Genomic DNA, 15,403 nt, shown 5'->3' with positions numbered 1-15,403 from the left:
AATTTTAAAAATAAGTGCTTGACATATTTACTTTGTGGTGCCATTGATTTTACCACTATAAAATATACCAAAGTATACAAAATGTATACACATAGCAATTAAATAATGATAGCACTGAATTATGGATTCATAGACATTCTCTTGTTGTGCTATGTTATTAAAGAAAATTATAGGCCTGGCGCAGTGGCTCACTCCTGTAATCCCAGCATTTTGGGAGGCCGAGGTGGGCAGATCACCAGAGGTCGGGAGTTCGAGACCACCCTGACCAACATGGAGAAACCCCATGTCTACTAAAAATACAAAATTAGCCGGGCATGGTGGTGCAGGCCTGTAATCTCAGCTACTCGGGAGGCTGAGGCAGGATAATGCTTGAACTCAGGAGGCGATGGTTGCTGTGAGCCGAGATCATGCCACTGCACTCCCGCCTGGGCAGCAAGAGCAAAACTCCGTCAAAAAAAAAAATATATGAAATTTCGAGTTCCAATATTTATTTTATAAATACATGAATGAATGTCATAAATAAAATCTATATGCTATCATAACTAGTTATATGTATAACTATATATAATCTATATGAGTTTAAATATATAATCTATATGAGTTAGTAAGAGTACATTAATGACTAAGTATAATGTGTTCTGTTATAAAGTTCTTTAATTATAGGCATCTAAACAGGACCTAACTTATAATATATTCTGCTCATATATTTAAATACATTAAATACGTTCTGCTCATGTATTTAAAGATATTAGCCAAATTAGTCCAGTGATTCCTTTTCTACTTAGATCCTACCACTTGGAAATTCTCCCCTCATCCCCTGTTTTTTTCGATTTACTGTTTTCTCACAACCTTTTGATAAGTGACACCTAGAACATGGTAGGGTGCTTTATAGTTTGTCTAATGCTGCTCCAGTTCAATTTCTACACTGATAGTACTAACTAAGCGAGATGAGTGGAACAAATGGATCCATTCCATTTGTTGGATCTATTTCCATTTTGCCTACCAAGTTTCTATTTTGACTACCAATTAAAATCCTAAAAGCTGAGGAGATATTTTTGACTGCAAAGCAGTCTTCCTTATCCTGGAACTTGGAATGTCAATATCTCTATCTAATCCTTTCCTTAGTTAGGTCATCACTGCTTTATTGGTCGTCACTGTGAAGTCAATTTTGCGAAGATTTAAATAAAATGTTAGCTTAAGGGTATTAGATATCATATTTTTAATAACCTGCCAGCTTGGTTGTTTCTGATGGATTTTCCATCACAGTCAATCTGTGTTCCCTTACTTTATTTCCAGCTGAAGCCAAATATTAAACATTACCATAGTTAGAATGAAATGAAATAATGTTATCAGTATGTTGGCACCTATTAAAAACCCTTCAGAAAAAGCTGTTATTATTGTTATTATCTTATTCTACTAAGTTGTATTTATTTTAAGGGTTCTTAAAATTGAACAATTCAATAATTATGTGTAATTATGAAGAACTTCAAGGATTAAAATTACTTTCAGTATTATATTCTTCCCCATGGAGATTATACTTTGTGGCTCAATCATCTGTTTTAAAAGTTAGCTTTTGTAAAATGACCTATTACGTAATTTGGTAGCTACGTATAAATGCAAATTATCAAACCATTACTGTAAAAAAAAAGTGTTGTTAAATTTATATTTTCAAAATATGTCTTTGTAAACTTACTATGTTAGCTATTGATTTTAAAATGATAAATATGTATTTAAATAAATTCTCAATCAGGCTAAAGTTACAGCAGAGATACTGCATCATCTAGCACAACCTCAGAAACTCTCCCTTGGCAGTAATCGTCCCTGCCTCCCTTTGGGTATTTTAGGCACTGATATTCCATAATGGGCCATTAAGAAAGGTGTTTAATTTGAGACCCATCTAGGTGTGCCATACTGAGATGAGATAATTTCAAAAACATGTGTATTTTCTCTCTTGCCTGGTTGCTACTGATACACTACTGATAATGAAATATGGGAAAATTATATTGCGATATTTTGTGAGTTGCAAGAGACTACATTTCTTTCATAATCTCAAGAACAATTTAAGACTTATTATACAGCTATCCTTTTATGTAAATAATTATTTTAAATGTGTTAATTTTTCTGCTATACATGTATTTATTTCCATTATTTTACAGTAATCTTTTCTCATTACTGTTTAAGCCCCTTTTGAAAAAAAATTGAAATTTTAAAAAATGTGAATATCAAGGGTTTTAAACTCAAATTTTCCATGTGAAAGAGATACATGGGACTGACCCTCATGGTAACCAAACATCAGTGAAATGATGTTATGTTAACCTAGCTCATGATGAGATATACCTTCCCCTGCATTCCTCTTTGTCTTGGAAAGTGTTCAAAGAAAGTGTAAGTAGATGTGTATTTTTTCCTTTTCCACTGGAAGGAGTTGGAATAGGATGAATTTGACTTTACGACCTCAATTCTTACAACTTCTCTATTCTAGGCTTTATTTTTAAGTCAGTTATTTAGGAACTGTCATTGTTGTCAGAGAAACAGTGTTAAGAAATGAGATATTGTTTCCTAGTTTAGACCCTGAAATACATACTGTAGCTTCATATGATTTGGATTATTTAAGAAGATATTTAAAGCTCATTATTTTCAGCTATGGAATTTTTTTTAACCAAACTTGACTATAGTGCCAGTTGCATTGATAATGATTTTAGAATGTCACAGGATAAGGATGACATTGATTTGATATTTAAATCAAATCCTGGAATTCCATTTATAACACAAATTGTCACTAGATACAATATATTGTCACGATTATCAATCATGAACTACTCAGGTGATTTTATTTATTCAATTGCCATGGGTATAGGCTTATTAGTCTATCCTAATCATAAAGGCTCTAAGATAGTAAAAATGCAGTAAATATTAGAAACATTTGAGGATACGTTGACGTATCATATACCAAGTTTCATCTTTGAGTTAGAATTAGTATGAGAAAGTCACAACTAATTCAACTTCGAAAATATATTTGGTTATTCTCGGTAATATTCAGAATAATCTCAGTTCCCTTTTTAGGAAAATTAATAATAGAATTAAATACTCTTACTGATTGAAATTATATTGATATATGGGCCGGGCGCGGTGGCTCAAGCCTGTAATCCCAGCACTTTGGGAGGCCGAGAAGGGCGGATCACGAGGTCGGGAGATCGAGACCATCCTGGCTAACACGGTGAAACCCCGTCTCTACTAAAAAAATACAAAAAACTAGCCGGGCGACGTGGCGGGCGCCTGTAGTCCCAGCTACTCGGGAGGCTGAGGCAGGAGAATGGCGTAAACCCGGGAGGCGGAGCTTGCAGTGAGCTGAGATCCGGCCACTGCACTCTAGCCTGGGCAGCAGAGTGAGACTCCGTCTCAAAAAAAAAAAACAAAAAACAAAACAAAACAAAAAAAAAACTTTTATTTGGTAAGTACCTTTCTTTTTTTTTTCTGATTGTTTTCAACTTTTGTTGTAACTTAAAAAGCAATGGCTTGCCTTCTGAGAACCTGGAAGATCATGATTCTTGGTTACTCTCCTAAAGAAATCTGTGATGTTGCCCTTCATTTACCCAATACATGCATGAGTAAAATGGGTTATTGCTATCTCTTCAGATGTGTCAAAGACATATATAATGCCAGATAAAAATTATTCAGTGAAGATATTGAGGGTCTTCTGTTTATGGCATGATTCTTGCAGGCTAAAGTTTGTTTATTCTAGGTCTTCAACTCACTCCGTTCATCCCACAAGTTAAAGACTAATCACACCTAGCTGAAAGCTCCTCACATAAGCTCCTTTACATAAGATATGCTACAGAGTCTGTAGTCAGTATAAGTGATGAGAAGCAGTAGAATCTGAAGACTGAAAACACAACCCTTGGGTCTAGACTGCTTAGATGCAAATCTGGGCTTGATTAATTTTAACTATGTGGCCTCAACAAGTTTTTAACTCTCCATCCCTTGGTTTCCTCATTTACCAATTAGGAATAAAATAGCCCCTTTCTTATGGAGTTATTATACGATTAACAATAATGTTCATAGTTAGAAGTAATTAAATGAGTTAATACATGGGAGGCTTTCAGAACAGTGTTTGGCATATTAAGGGCTTAATAAATGTTAGTAGTTACTATGAGGAAGATGATTATTTTTCTTGGTTCTCTGTAGATTTTGGAATAAATTCATACATTCCTGTTTGAAATGGATTTATTTACTTTCAGATAGACACCTATTATGTTCTGAATGTTTTAAGTGTAACTTACTTGCCCTTCCTGATTTCTACTAGACTTGGAATCATAAAATTATCAATCCTTGATTGTTATCATAAATGACATATTGTAAATAGTTGTTAATTTTTTTGAATATATTTTAAAATTATAGCTATGTTCATTTAGACTTGTTTTTCACAACTAATTATCATGAATATTTGAGATTTTATGAGTGATTTTATTTTTAAAGAGCAAAGGTTCTATTTTACCAATTGTACATATAGAAAGAACATGAGATCCATTTTTTGCTTTTAATTATTGGGTAGTCAAGCAAGTGTTTTCCAAATTAATTGATTTTAACATAATTATTTATATATACCTTTAGTTTAAAACTCACTGATTTTATTTCCAGTTGAACATATCGATATAGACAAATATTATCAAAGCCTATTGGATATGTTCTCCAATCAAATGCTTTATGGGATCTCAGAAAAGATGTTAACTCAAGGGCACTTCATAAGAAAGTGATCCTGTGTCAAGCGTTAATCTGTTTCCTGGATAATAGATGTGCTGCTCTACAGCCAAAAAATAGCAATGTTCATTAAATATAAATTTGTTTCTAGACATTAACAGACATTTCTTAAATCACAACACTGAGAGACAATTAAATGAAATTTTATGCTAGAAAAGTTTCTTATTAAAATGACCCTAGAGAGATTATTTGTCTTCTAACTTAGCATCAAGTTATAATATTTAAAATATAATTATAAGGAGATGTGCCTTTTTTACTTCAGCAATAAAAAAATAAATATTATTTGCCACTGTTTCAGATGATGTGTTGAGATTTAGCATCTAATTGCTTGAAACATGTTTTAGGTAACCTTAAAATTAAGGTTAACCATAAAATTCACTGAAGAGAAATAAGTCTTTCTTGCTCTAATCTCTCTGAAACTTATGTAGGGGATTGCAGAGAAGAAATGAGGGAAGAATGGAGGCATGACTCAAAGTTGTAGTGGAAGTGTCACTTTATACCTGAACTACGCTCCCTACTCCCAATTTGATTCAACTTTTTACTGTATCTTCTGTGCCTATCCTATGTTTTTTCCCTTCTGTTTTCCCTCATGACTTATGTTTACTTCCACACTGACAAGACATAACAGTGATATTTCTACAATTTCAAAAATTGTTGACTTAACATTCTTTAAATAGTATATTAATTTAAATCACATGCTGAACTTATAGGTCATTGTGAACTCCCACCATACTGACTCTGGCAAATATTGTTACTGACACTGATTGCCTAAAGTATTTTTCTTTTCTCTCCATTTTCTCCTATATACTGTGACCAATTTAATCTTCTAAAAGCATGGTATTTACAGTGGACCTTCTGATTCTATCCCCTTTTCTACTTGACCACTCACAATCTTTTATTGAATGTTCTTCTATCCCGCTTACCACTAAATGCAATCTAATTTACCATTTATAACCCCACTTTTAAATATAAATCCTTCACTAAATGAGAACAAGAATTTTTCTCATTGATTGAATGCCTACTCTTGCCAGGAAACTTTATAGCTTCTTATATATATTACCTTTATTTAAGCCTTAAACCACCTGGTAAAATAAGTATAAAATTCAGATGTGAACATTAGGGTATAGAAAATTTAAATAATCTGCTTATGTCATACAGCTCACAACTCAAAGAGAAAGAACTTAAAACTGTCCTTTTCACACTCCAAAGCTCATATTATGTCCTCTATTCATGCTGCTCCTCATGGCCCAGATTTTTTGATGTTTTATACTTGAAAACAGTAGCTTAGTTTTTTTAAAAAAATGTGTGCAGATATGAAGGACTAGGAAAATATGGCTACATTCAGTTCTAGGTCAAGGTAAATACATATTTACTATAGATGAAATTTCTTCCAAGTTGTGTTTGACTTGAATATGTTATAAAATATACATCTATCCAGATAAGTCATTGCTGCCAGTTGCAGAACAATACCATTCTATCTAAAAGTGCTGTAATTATCTGGAATCAATATTTGATCTCAAATAGCATAATGACTGCTAAGCAGTGTTATGCAAATTTGGGACTGTGACAAAAATATTATACTAAAAAATGCAAAAACTGCATTTTTTCTGTGATGTCACTCTCTAAATAATAGTTTATTAATATAACGATTCATTTAACACTTCTATTGACTCAGGCTCCTCATATCAAACCAAAGATCATTTAAAAAATTGAATTTGCAACAAAATGTTTGAATATTTAGGAGCAATGTAGAAGACTACAACAGTTTTGGGGATATATTTGCTATAAATATTTACTCCCATTCTTAAAAGACAATACTTGAGATAATTTATATGTGTTGTGTTGATATATTTTGTGTCTTTAACTGTTATAAATTTCATGATTTGAAACCAATCAAATTGAATTTATATTCCTTAGTATAGTCTTCAAAATATTTCCTATTCCACCCTAATAGATCCTTCCTATTACTTTCTACGGCTCCTCACTTCTTCCTGAGAAACCAGATGACTTGCAGTTCTGCAACACGCTGCCTTTTACCACCTCTTTACCTTTACCATAGCAACTCTTAATCCAAAACGTTCTTCCTCCACCTACTGTTGAGTGAGATCTTAGCCATTCTTCAAATTATAGCACAATTACCACTCTCACAGGTCTTCCAGATCTTTCAAGGTGTGCTTTCTCCTCTGTTTTTTTCAACTCTTCTTCTTTATCAAATTTGGATTTATATTTTACCACTTGTATTTATTACATTATTTCATCTTCCTTATCTTCCTCATTGTTTCCTTCTCTTCCTTATTGTTTCCTTCTCTTTCATTGGTTCTTCCTCCTCCTTCTTTAATGCAGGAATTATGCCTTGTATATCTTAACACATCCCTATGACCAAACACAGTGCATACTTGTAATAAATTAACAAAGAAACACACATGTAAATTTGTTGAATTAAATGTTTCTTGAAAATATTGAAGAAGGTGATTGAAAGTTTGTCCTCTATGAATTTCCAAAGGGAGTTAGCACTATTTAAGAAAGTATTCATTTAACTCATTGTTGCTGCTAACTAAACTCAATGGTTAAATGCTTTCTTCATACTTATTTAATATAAGGTTATTTGACCCCCTAAATATTGAAAAAAGAAAAAAGATCCTTGAATCTTACTGTAAGTGCCTTGGTTTTCAGAGTCAAATTTTCAGGAGAAACTCTATGAATAATGTGAGGACCCAAACTAATGATGCTTTACAGTTCCATAGTATATTCACATGCATTCTGTAAATTGAGAAACAATACATATAATTTTTCAAGAAAACAAGAAAACCTTAAAGGAGAAGCATATGTGTAGGTTTCAGACATTGTAAATTATAGCTAAAATTTACAAAACATAATATATTTTACTGAGTTCAAACTCCTTTAAAACCCATTTTGCTTTTGCCCGATGATGATCATACCAAATATATTAACATTTGCTAGGATGGTGATGGAAAGAACCTGTGTTATAGTCAGGTAATTTTTCTTCTTGCTGTCCTACTCTTTTCCCCTGAGTTAATTGTATCACTTCTTTTTTACTATTTTTTTTAGACACAGGGTGTTGCTTTGTTGACCAGCCTGATCTTGAACACCTGGCCTCAAGCAATCCTCCCACCCTGGTATCTCAAAGTGTTGGGATTACAGGCAGGAGACACCATGCCTACCCTTATTTCTTTTCTTCATATGTCAATGTCATATTATTTTTACCATTTTATCAAGGTGCCAAATTATACCTTAGATACAATTTTATACCATGTTGCTGTAAATTAATTTTATATCATTAAAAAGGTAATTTATGGAGATGGCTTGTTTTGATTTTTAAATAAAAATGGTTTTAAATTTTTCAAATTTTAAAGTCCGTATACTAACCCTGGAAGAATATAGACAACACCCAAGTGATAATTCTGAACGCTCCTAAAATTGTAAGGTCATAGCTATGATTTCCCTCTATGGAACAAGGAAACAAAACAAAACAAAACAAAACATGGGAAACTCCTATATTGCAATTAGAAATTAGGCTATATACCAATTCACCATTATAATAATGCCAAATGGCATTTTTTATATTTTGTATGTGCCAAACATGTCAGAAAATAATGACCTCCAAAAAGTATATGACAAATACAAGTAAATACGCAAAATAAGGTATGGATTAATAAAAATCTGTAAAGTCAATATTGAAGTAGAATTTGTAGTTAGAATGTATAACAAGTGAAAAGTTAAGAGTTGGGGAAATTTAAACATTTATAAAGAAAATATAGTTTCTTGTCCATGGTATTATGATGGGAAAGGTACAATAATATGCAGTATACTTTGGGGAATGTTTGAGAGTAAATTATCTTACAGAAATGTGATTTAAGAGTAGCTAACACATTCCCAAGATAAGCAGTTTTGAGACTGTAATGTTAACCTCTGTTTGATGTATAGAAAGGAAGCTAATATAAGATAGAAATATAAATTTTTAGCATGATTTGAAAAGAAAATAATACTAAAAAATTAAACTGGGGAAACAATTATGACACTAGAATGCAAGATGAAAGTTTCCAGAAAGTAAAATCAATGTCTCCCATTTAGAAGACTTACTTTTGTTGAAAGGAATAACAAAAAAATTCAATTTCTTTTAGAGTATAGTTGTGTTAGATTTGAATAAAAAGTAGCATAGTTAATAAATAAGGAAGTTTCCAAGTAGTTAATGAGGGAAGACTTTAGTTATTTAAGCTTTTTGTAGAATTTCTTTCCATACTATATTCTTTTCTAACTTTCAGTGGAACTAGTATCAAATAACACAACTTTAAAATTCTAAACCTAAACATGAATGATGTGAATTAGGTCATTTTAATCAACTTCACTTTTAAATTCTAGATACTGTGAAGAACAGTGAACTTAGTTTTGTTTGAAGACAGATAACCACCAAGATTTTTATAAGAAAAGAAATTTGTTTGGTGAAGTTAATGACAACATTTCAATGGAAAAATCATAAAAAGTTTTCTTTTCAAAAACTACTATAATTCAGAGTGGTGATACATATTTCTGTAGGTTATGAGAAATATATTTCTGTAGCTATTAAATATATATTTCTGTAGCTATTAAAACTTATATTGTATAATTATTGCAAGTTTATTATATATGTCCCCTAATTAGCACAGTATTGGAGTTGTGAGTAAGAGAGAGGCAAGTGGTGAGGCTGGAGTGGGAGAACATGTGACCCTCCTCAAACAATAGTTTTTATTCTTATAAATTCCATTTCCATTACATTATAATTATGAAAACAAATCCCTATGCCTAAATCAAATGTCAAATGTCTGAGTAGAGATGGCTCTTTGTCCTGCTGCAATACCTTAAAAGAAATCATTATTAATAACTAATAGGTATGTACTTCCTTATTCTTTCTATAAAATAACTTTCAACCATTGTTTCAACATTGTAAAATAGGTATCATATGAAATAAATGATTCTGGTTGTTATTGAAGCCAAAGTTAACAATAGTAATACTCATCCTTCACTATGGAAATAATTTTCTCTCCTCCTCCGACAGATGCGGCACTGTAATTAGGGTGGTGTCCTGAAAAGCACCACCCTTTGTGTGTTCTTTGTCCTCTCTTCTCCGAGTGCTTTCCTGCCTGCCTCTTGCATCTATGCTGTTCCGGGTTCTCCACTCTTCACAATCAAATAATGTTTCATTTAAGCAAGGCCTAAGTCTTCTTTGGAAATCCCATGTTGTACCCTTCCTTTGCACAATTAATGTTCCTAATTATTTTCATTTATTTTCTTGTTTATTTGTGCCATAGAGGAAAGAGCACTAATGTTGAAGTCAATTTGGCTTGAAATTCTAGACACATAACATGTCTGATTTTCCTTCTCAGTAAACATGGAACAATGTTATCTGCTTTATATATTTGTATGAATAATTATATTAGGAAATTTGTGTAATATCTAGCACAGTGTGTAAAATGTGGTAAGTACTTAAAGGAAGATTAATTCTTCTCTATCTTGTGACTTCATTTACTTTACTGTGTCCTGTTTTTGGGGTTTTTTTTCCCCCACTACAGTATGGGTTGTGAGAAAAACTGTTCTACTGATTTGCATTTTCTGTAAAATCTACTGTGGTAGAAATTTAGTATTATGTGTTTGAGAGAATGAATAAATAATTCATCTAGATGGCAGCTCATAATTTCTTCTAGTAATGAAATGCTATATATATATTTATCTTCTATTTGTGTGTATGCGTTTATATGTGTATGTGTGTATACATATATCTCCTGATAACAACTTTTGACTCTTGTATACTCCATGGTCACAGAGGAAGGCAAAAAAGACACAGAAATAGAATGTTGAGGTTTGCTAGGATAGAGCATTGTGATCTTGTTCATGAATCTGTCAATTATCTGTCAACTTAAATATCCCTCTTCAAGTAGCTGTCAGTTATTTTGTGCATGTTAAATAATGTAATTTTAAATTAGCAATTGCTTTCAAAATTTCTTTTGTGAGTTATACACTTATGACATTTGAGAATGGATTTTCAGGTTTTCTTGTGAGTCAGAGTTGTGTAAGAGAAAACAAAATGAAAATGTTGTGCATGATTCCTTTTCACTTAGTCTCTGTTTTATCTCAGTCACATATTTAATTTCTTGTCAATGCTTTCTCTGTTTGTAAAGGTAAAATGTTATGAGATTATCTAGAATGAGCTTTGTTTCCCATAATATCAATGAAATTGAAGAGAAAACTCTTTATATCTATTGTGTCCATATTTAGTACTGTAGGAGCCTATGTATACAATAGTAATAAAAAAAATTTTTTTTAATTATCAAATGATCTTGCTTCTTATGGATTCACATTGAAAGGATGAGTAGGACAAAATAATTGCCAATGCTATAGCACCTACCACATGCCAGCACTGTTCTTGGCTATTATTCTGTATTTTATGTAATTAAAAATTACAAATTTTAACTCATTTAATGTTCATAGAACCATATAAATTAAGTAATATCACCCTACCCATTACATAGATAGAAAAATGGAGATGCTATAGTAAATGACCGTCAACAGGAAAATTGAGATGCTATGTAGTTAAATGACTTGCCCAATGTAGTAGAACAGTAGTTGAGATCAGGTTGTCTGGCTCCAGAACCTGTGCTCTTAACTACCATGCTGTAAATAACAATATCAAAACATCCGATTAATTTGTGTAATTTTGCCTTTTGTTAAATACTTTGGTTTTTATTTTGACAGAATGAAGCATATTAATACTTTCCTCAGTAAACAATTTTGAATATCCCTTTTCAGAAGATTTTAAAATTTAATTCTAAAAGTCCGGAATTATTGAAAATATGTATCAATCTCCAGGACAAAGAAAAAAAAAGAAAGAATGAATGAAAGAAAAAAGGAAGGAAGGAGGGAAGGAAGGAAGGAAGGAAGGAAGGAACGAAGGAAGGAAGGAAGGAAGGAAGGAAGGAAGGAAGGAAGGAAGGAAGGAAGGAAGGAAGGAACGAAGGAAGGAAGGAAGGAAGGAAGGAACGAAGGAAGGAAGGAAGGAAGGAACGAAGGAAGGAAGGAAGGAACGAAGGAAGTAAGGAAGGAAGGAAGGAACGAAGGAAGGAAGGAAGGAACGAAGGAAGGAAGGAAGGAAGGAACGAAGGAACGAAGGAAGGAAGGAAGGAAGGAACGAAGGAAGGAAGGAAGGAAGGAACGAAGGAAGGAAGGAACGAAGGAACGAAGGAAGGAAGGAAGGAAGGAAGGAAGGAAGGAAGGAAGGAAGGAAGGAAGGAAGGGAGGGAGGGAGGGAGTGAGTGAGGGAGGGAGGGAAGGAAGGAAGGAAGGAAGGGAGGGAGGGAGGGAGGAAGGAAGGAAGGAAGGAAGGAAGGAACGAAGGAAGGAAGGAACGAAGGAAGGAAGGGAGGGAGGGAGGGAGGGAGGGAGGGAGGAAGGAAGGAAGGAAGGAAGGAAGGAAGGAAGGAAGGAAGGAAGGAAGGAACGAAGGAAGGAAGGAAGGAAGGAAGGAAGGAAGGAAGGCCGGCCCAATTTGTTCTTGATTGATCAGTTTGACAGGTGCTGACTGTAAAAGACGGTGTCTTCAGGATTTGAATCATGTTCCCTTAGTATTTTGATTTCCTAAGATAAATCTGTGAAGACTTTAAGAGGAGGCAACTACACTACTTTGGTTCAATAAAGTTTCTTTTTCAGTGCGTAAAGTTATTAATGTTTGACACCTCTCAGCAAGATTCCTCATCTTGAATTGTACAATCCTGGGGAATAGGTTTCATGTTTTCTTCAATATTCTATTCCATGTTTCTGGACCACTGCTTTGTATTTTAGTGAGCATTCAATTAACCTCTGTTGAATGAATTATGTTAAAACTGCATTTTAATGTAGTTTGTATCTATATGCTTACTGTTTAAAATAAGCTATTTAGAATAACATAAATGAAACTTAAATGAAAATGAAATTTTAGGCATAATAATCTATTTTTAATCATCATACATTGTGATTGAGGTAATACTTTGCCTTGATTTTCAGTACTGAAGCTTTTGACATTCAAACAAAAAGAGTAGCATCTTTTGTAAACATAAATCCATGATGTTCACAGATTTACGGAGATGTTTAGAAAAGTAATGTAGTTAATATGTAGAATAATTTCTGAATGAATATTGCAGCCTGAGATGAAAGTAAGACTCATATATTTACCTTTTCTTTTAAACTTATTTATGGTAACAATGATGAATGAAATATTTTACTGTTCTAATGTTGGTGAAATTATACTGTGGTAAAAGCTTACACAAAGTAAGCCCTAAATCCATATATATATATATATGTATATTTAGTCAGGCGCGGTGGCTCACTCCTGTAATCTCAGCACTTTGGGAGACCGAAGTGGGTGGATCACCTGAGACTGGGAGTTCAAGACCAGCCTGACCAACATGGAGAAACCCTGTCTCTGCTAAAAATACAAAATTAGCCGGGGTGGAGCTACTCAGGAGGCTGAGGCAGGGGAATCGCTTGAACCTGGGAGGCTGAGGTTATGGTGAGCCGAGATCTCGCCATTGCGCTCCAGCCTGGGCAAAAAGAGCGAAACTCCATCTCTCTCTCTCTCTCACACACACACACACACACACACACACACACACACAAACCCCACAAAAGGCCGGGCGCAGTGGCTCGGGCCTGTCATCCCAGCACTTTGGGAGGCCGAGGCGGGCGGATCACAAGGTCAGGAGATAGAGGCCATCCTGGCTAACACGGTGAAACCCAGTCTTTAACTAAAAACATACAAAATATTAGCCGAGCGTGGTGGCGGGCGCCTGTAGTCCCAGCTACTCAGGAGCCTGAGGCAGGAGAATGGCGTGAACTCGGGAGGCGGAGCTTGCAGTGAGCCGAGATCGCGGCACTGCACTCCAGCCTGGGCAACAGAGCAAGACTCCATCTCAAAAATCAAATCAAATAAAATAAAAATCATTATATTTAAGTTAATTTGTTCAGTAGAGACTGAATTGTTTATTTCACTAAGATCTGAGGCCAGGATATAAACATGATGGTAATATATGCATTGTATAAATAATGTCTTTGGATTACTTACTTATTTTATACAATAACCCCTCCCTTTTTTTTTTTTTTCTTTTTTCTTTTTTGCAGGTTTCAGATTTGGGATATTGGTGTTTCTGTTTCGGAAGAATTATTCTTTTTATTTTTAATTTAAAGAAAATTCATCAGTTTCGGAATACAGAAGAGGAACTAGAAATATACGTATTTTGTTTCACATTTGAACAGTCATTCTTGAGGAATACTCCATACCTGAGTGGACAGCCATGTGGCCATCGCAGCTACTAATTTTCATGATGCTTTTAGCTCCAATAATTCATGGTAAGATTTTTCAGATTTTTGTGTAATGCTTAACGTTTTCTCACTTATTCATACTAGACACTTCCTTAGGATCTTTGCTCTGAGATTACTTTGTAGTTTTTCCTTACCATATGTTAGTATGAGTAAGTTAAAATAAAAGAACATAATGTGTATTTATTTATTTATTTTTATTTATTTTTTATTTTTTTATTTTTTTTGAATCGGAGTCTTACACTGCCACCCAGGCTCGAGTGCAGTGGCACAATCTCGGCTCACTGCAAGCTCCGCCTCCCGGGTTCACACCATTCTCCTGCCTCAGCCTCCTGAATAGCTGGGACTACAGGCGCCCACCACCACACCTGGCTAATTTTGTTTTTGTATTTTTAGTAGAGACGGGGTTTCACCGTGTTAGCCAGGATGGTCTCCATCTCCTGACCTCGTGATCTGCCCGCTTTGGCCTCCCAAAGTGCTGGGATTACAGGCGTGAGCCACCACGCCCAGCCCGTAATGTGTATTTTAAGCTGAAATAGTTATGAGTTTTCAGTTGCATTTCTTAAAGTGCCTATTGAAATGTATTTAAAACCAAAAGGCTTTTTAAAAAGAACACTTGCATTTTATTTTTAGACTTTACCACACTTTTGGAAAATCAGCTGAATTATTAATTATCTCATTTATTGTGATTTTTTTGGCTTGCATAGTTTCATACTTAAAAAAAACATTTTTAATGTAGTAAATTTGGGCATTTGAAAGAAAACTCCAAAAGTAAAATCCTACTTATTCAAAAGTATCTGCTTTACACAACCAAGTAATTATTTTTTCTCTGAGTATTTACTATTCTGCAAAATCTTTAATACACAGAACACAAACTATAATCTCTCAATAAAGGGAAATTATTTTTGTACTATACCTTGTAATGCAGAAACACAAATAAAAAAACAAAAAACAAAAAACAAAAGAACGGTCAGGCACGGTGGCTCAGGTCTGTAATCCCAGCACTTTAGGAGGCCGAGGCGGGCAGATCACGAGGTCAGGATATCGAGACCATCCTGGCTAACATGGTGAAACCCCATCTCTACTAAAAATACAAAAAAAAAGTAGCCAAGTGCGGTGGCGGGCGCCTGTAGTCCCAGCTACTCGGGAGGCTGAGGCAGGAGAATGGAGTAAACCAGAGATGGGAAGCTTGCAGTGAGCCGAGATCGTGCCACTGCACTCCAGCCTGGGCCACAGAGCGAGACTCCGTCAAAATAAATAAATAAATAAATAAATAAAAAATAATAATATTAATGTCTATTTTCAC

At 34.1% G+C, this 15,403-nt stretch overlaps 1 protein-coding gene across 46 annotated transcripts in view; it reads left to right on the top strand.

Moving 5' to 3' along the window:
* Positions 1–15,403, top strand: part of ADGRL3 (adhesion G protein-coupled receptor L3) — an 857,692-nt gene that overhangs the window by 273,921 nt on the left and 568,368 nt on the right. For 45 of the 46 annotated variants that reach the window (XM_074039933.1, XM_074039928.1, XM_065545138.2 and 42 more), the window contains exon 3: positions 13,900–14,127. In XM_074039933.1, the coding sequence (XP_073896034.1) occupies positions 14,073–14,127 (55 nt within the window). In that variant the 5' untranslated portion in view covers positions 13,900–14,072. Of the gene's footprint in view, positions 1–13,899; positions 14,128–15,403 lie in introns of those variants that run through there. The other variant, XM_074039936.1, reaches the window with a different exon arrangement.

Source organism: Macaca fascicularis, chromosome 5 (genome assembly GCF_037993035.2).
Source record: "Macaca fascicularis isolate 582-1 chromosome 5, T2T-MFA8v1.1".
Taxonomy (NCBI): domain Eukaryota; kingdom Metazoa; phylum Chordata; class Mammalia; order Primates; family Cercopithecidae; genus Macaca; species Macaca fascicularis.
This window is presented reverse-complemented; position numbering and strand designations above follow the sequence as displayed.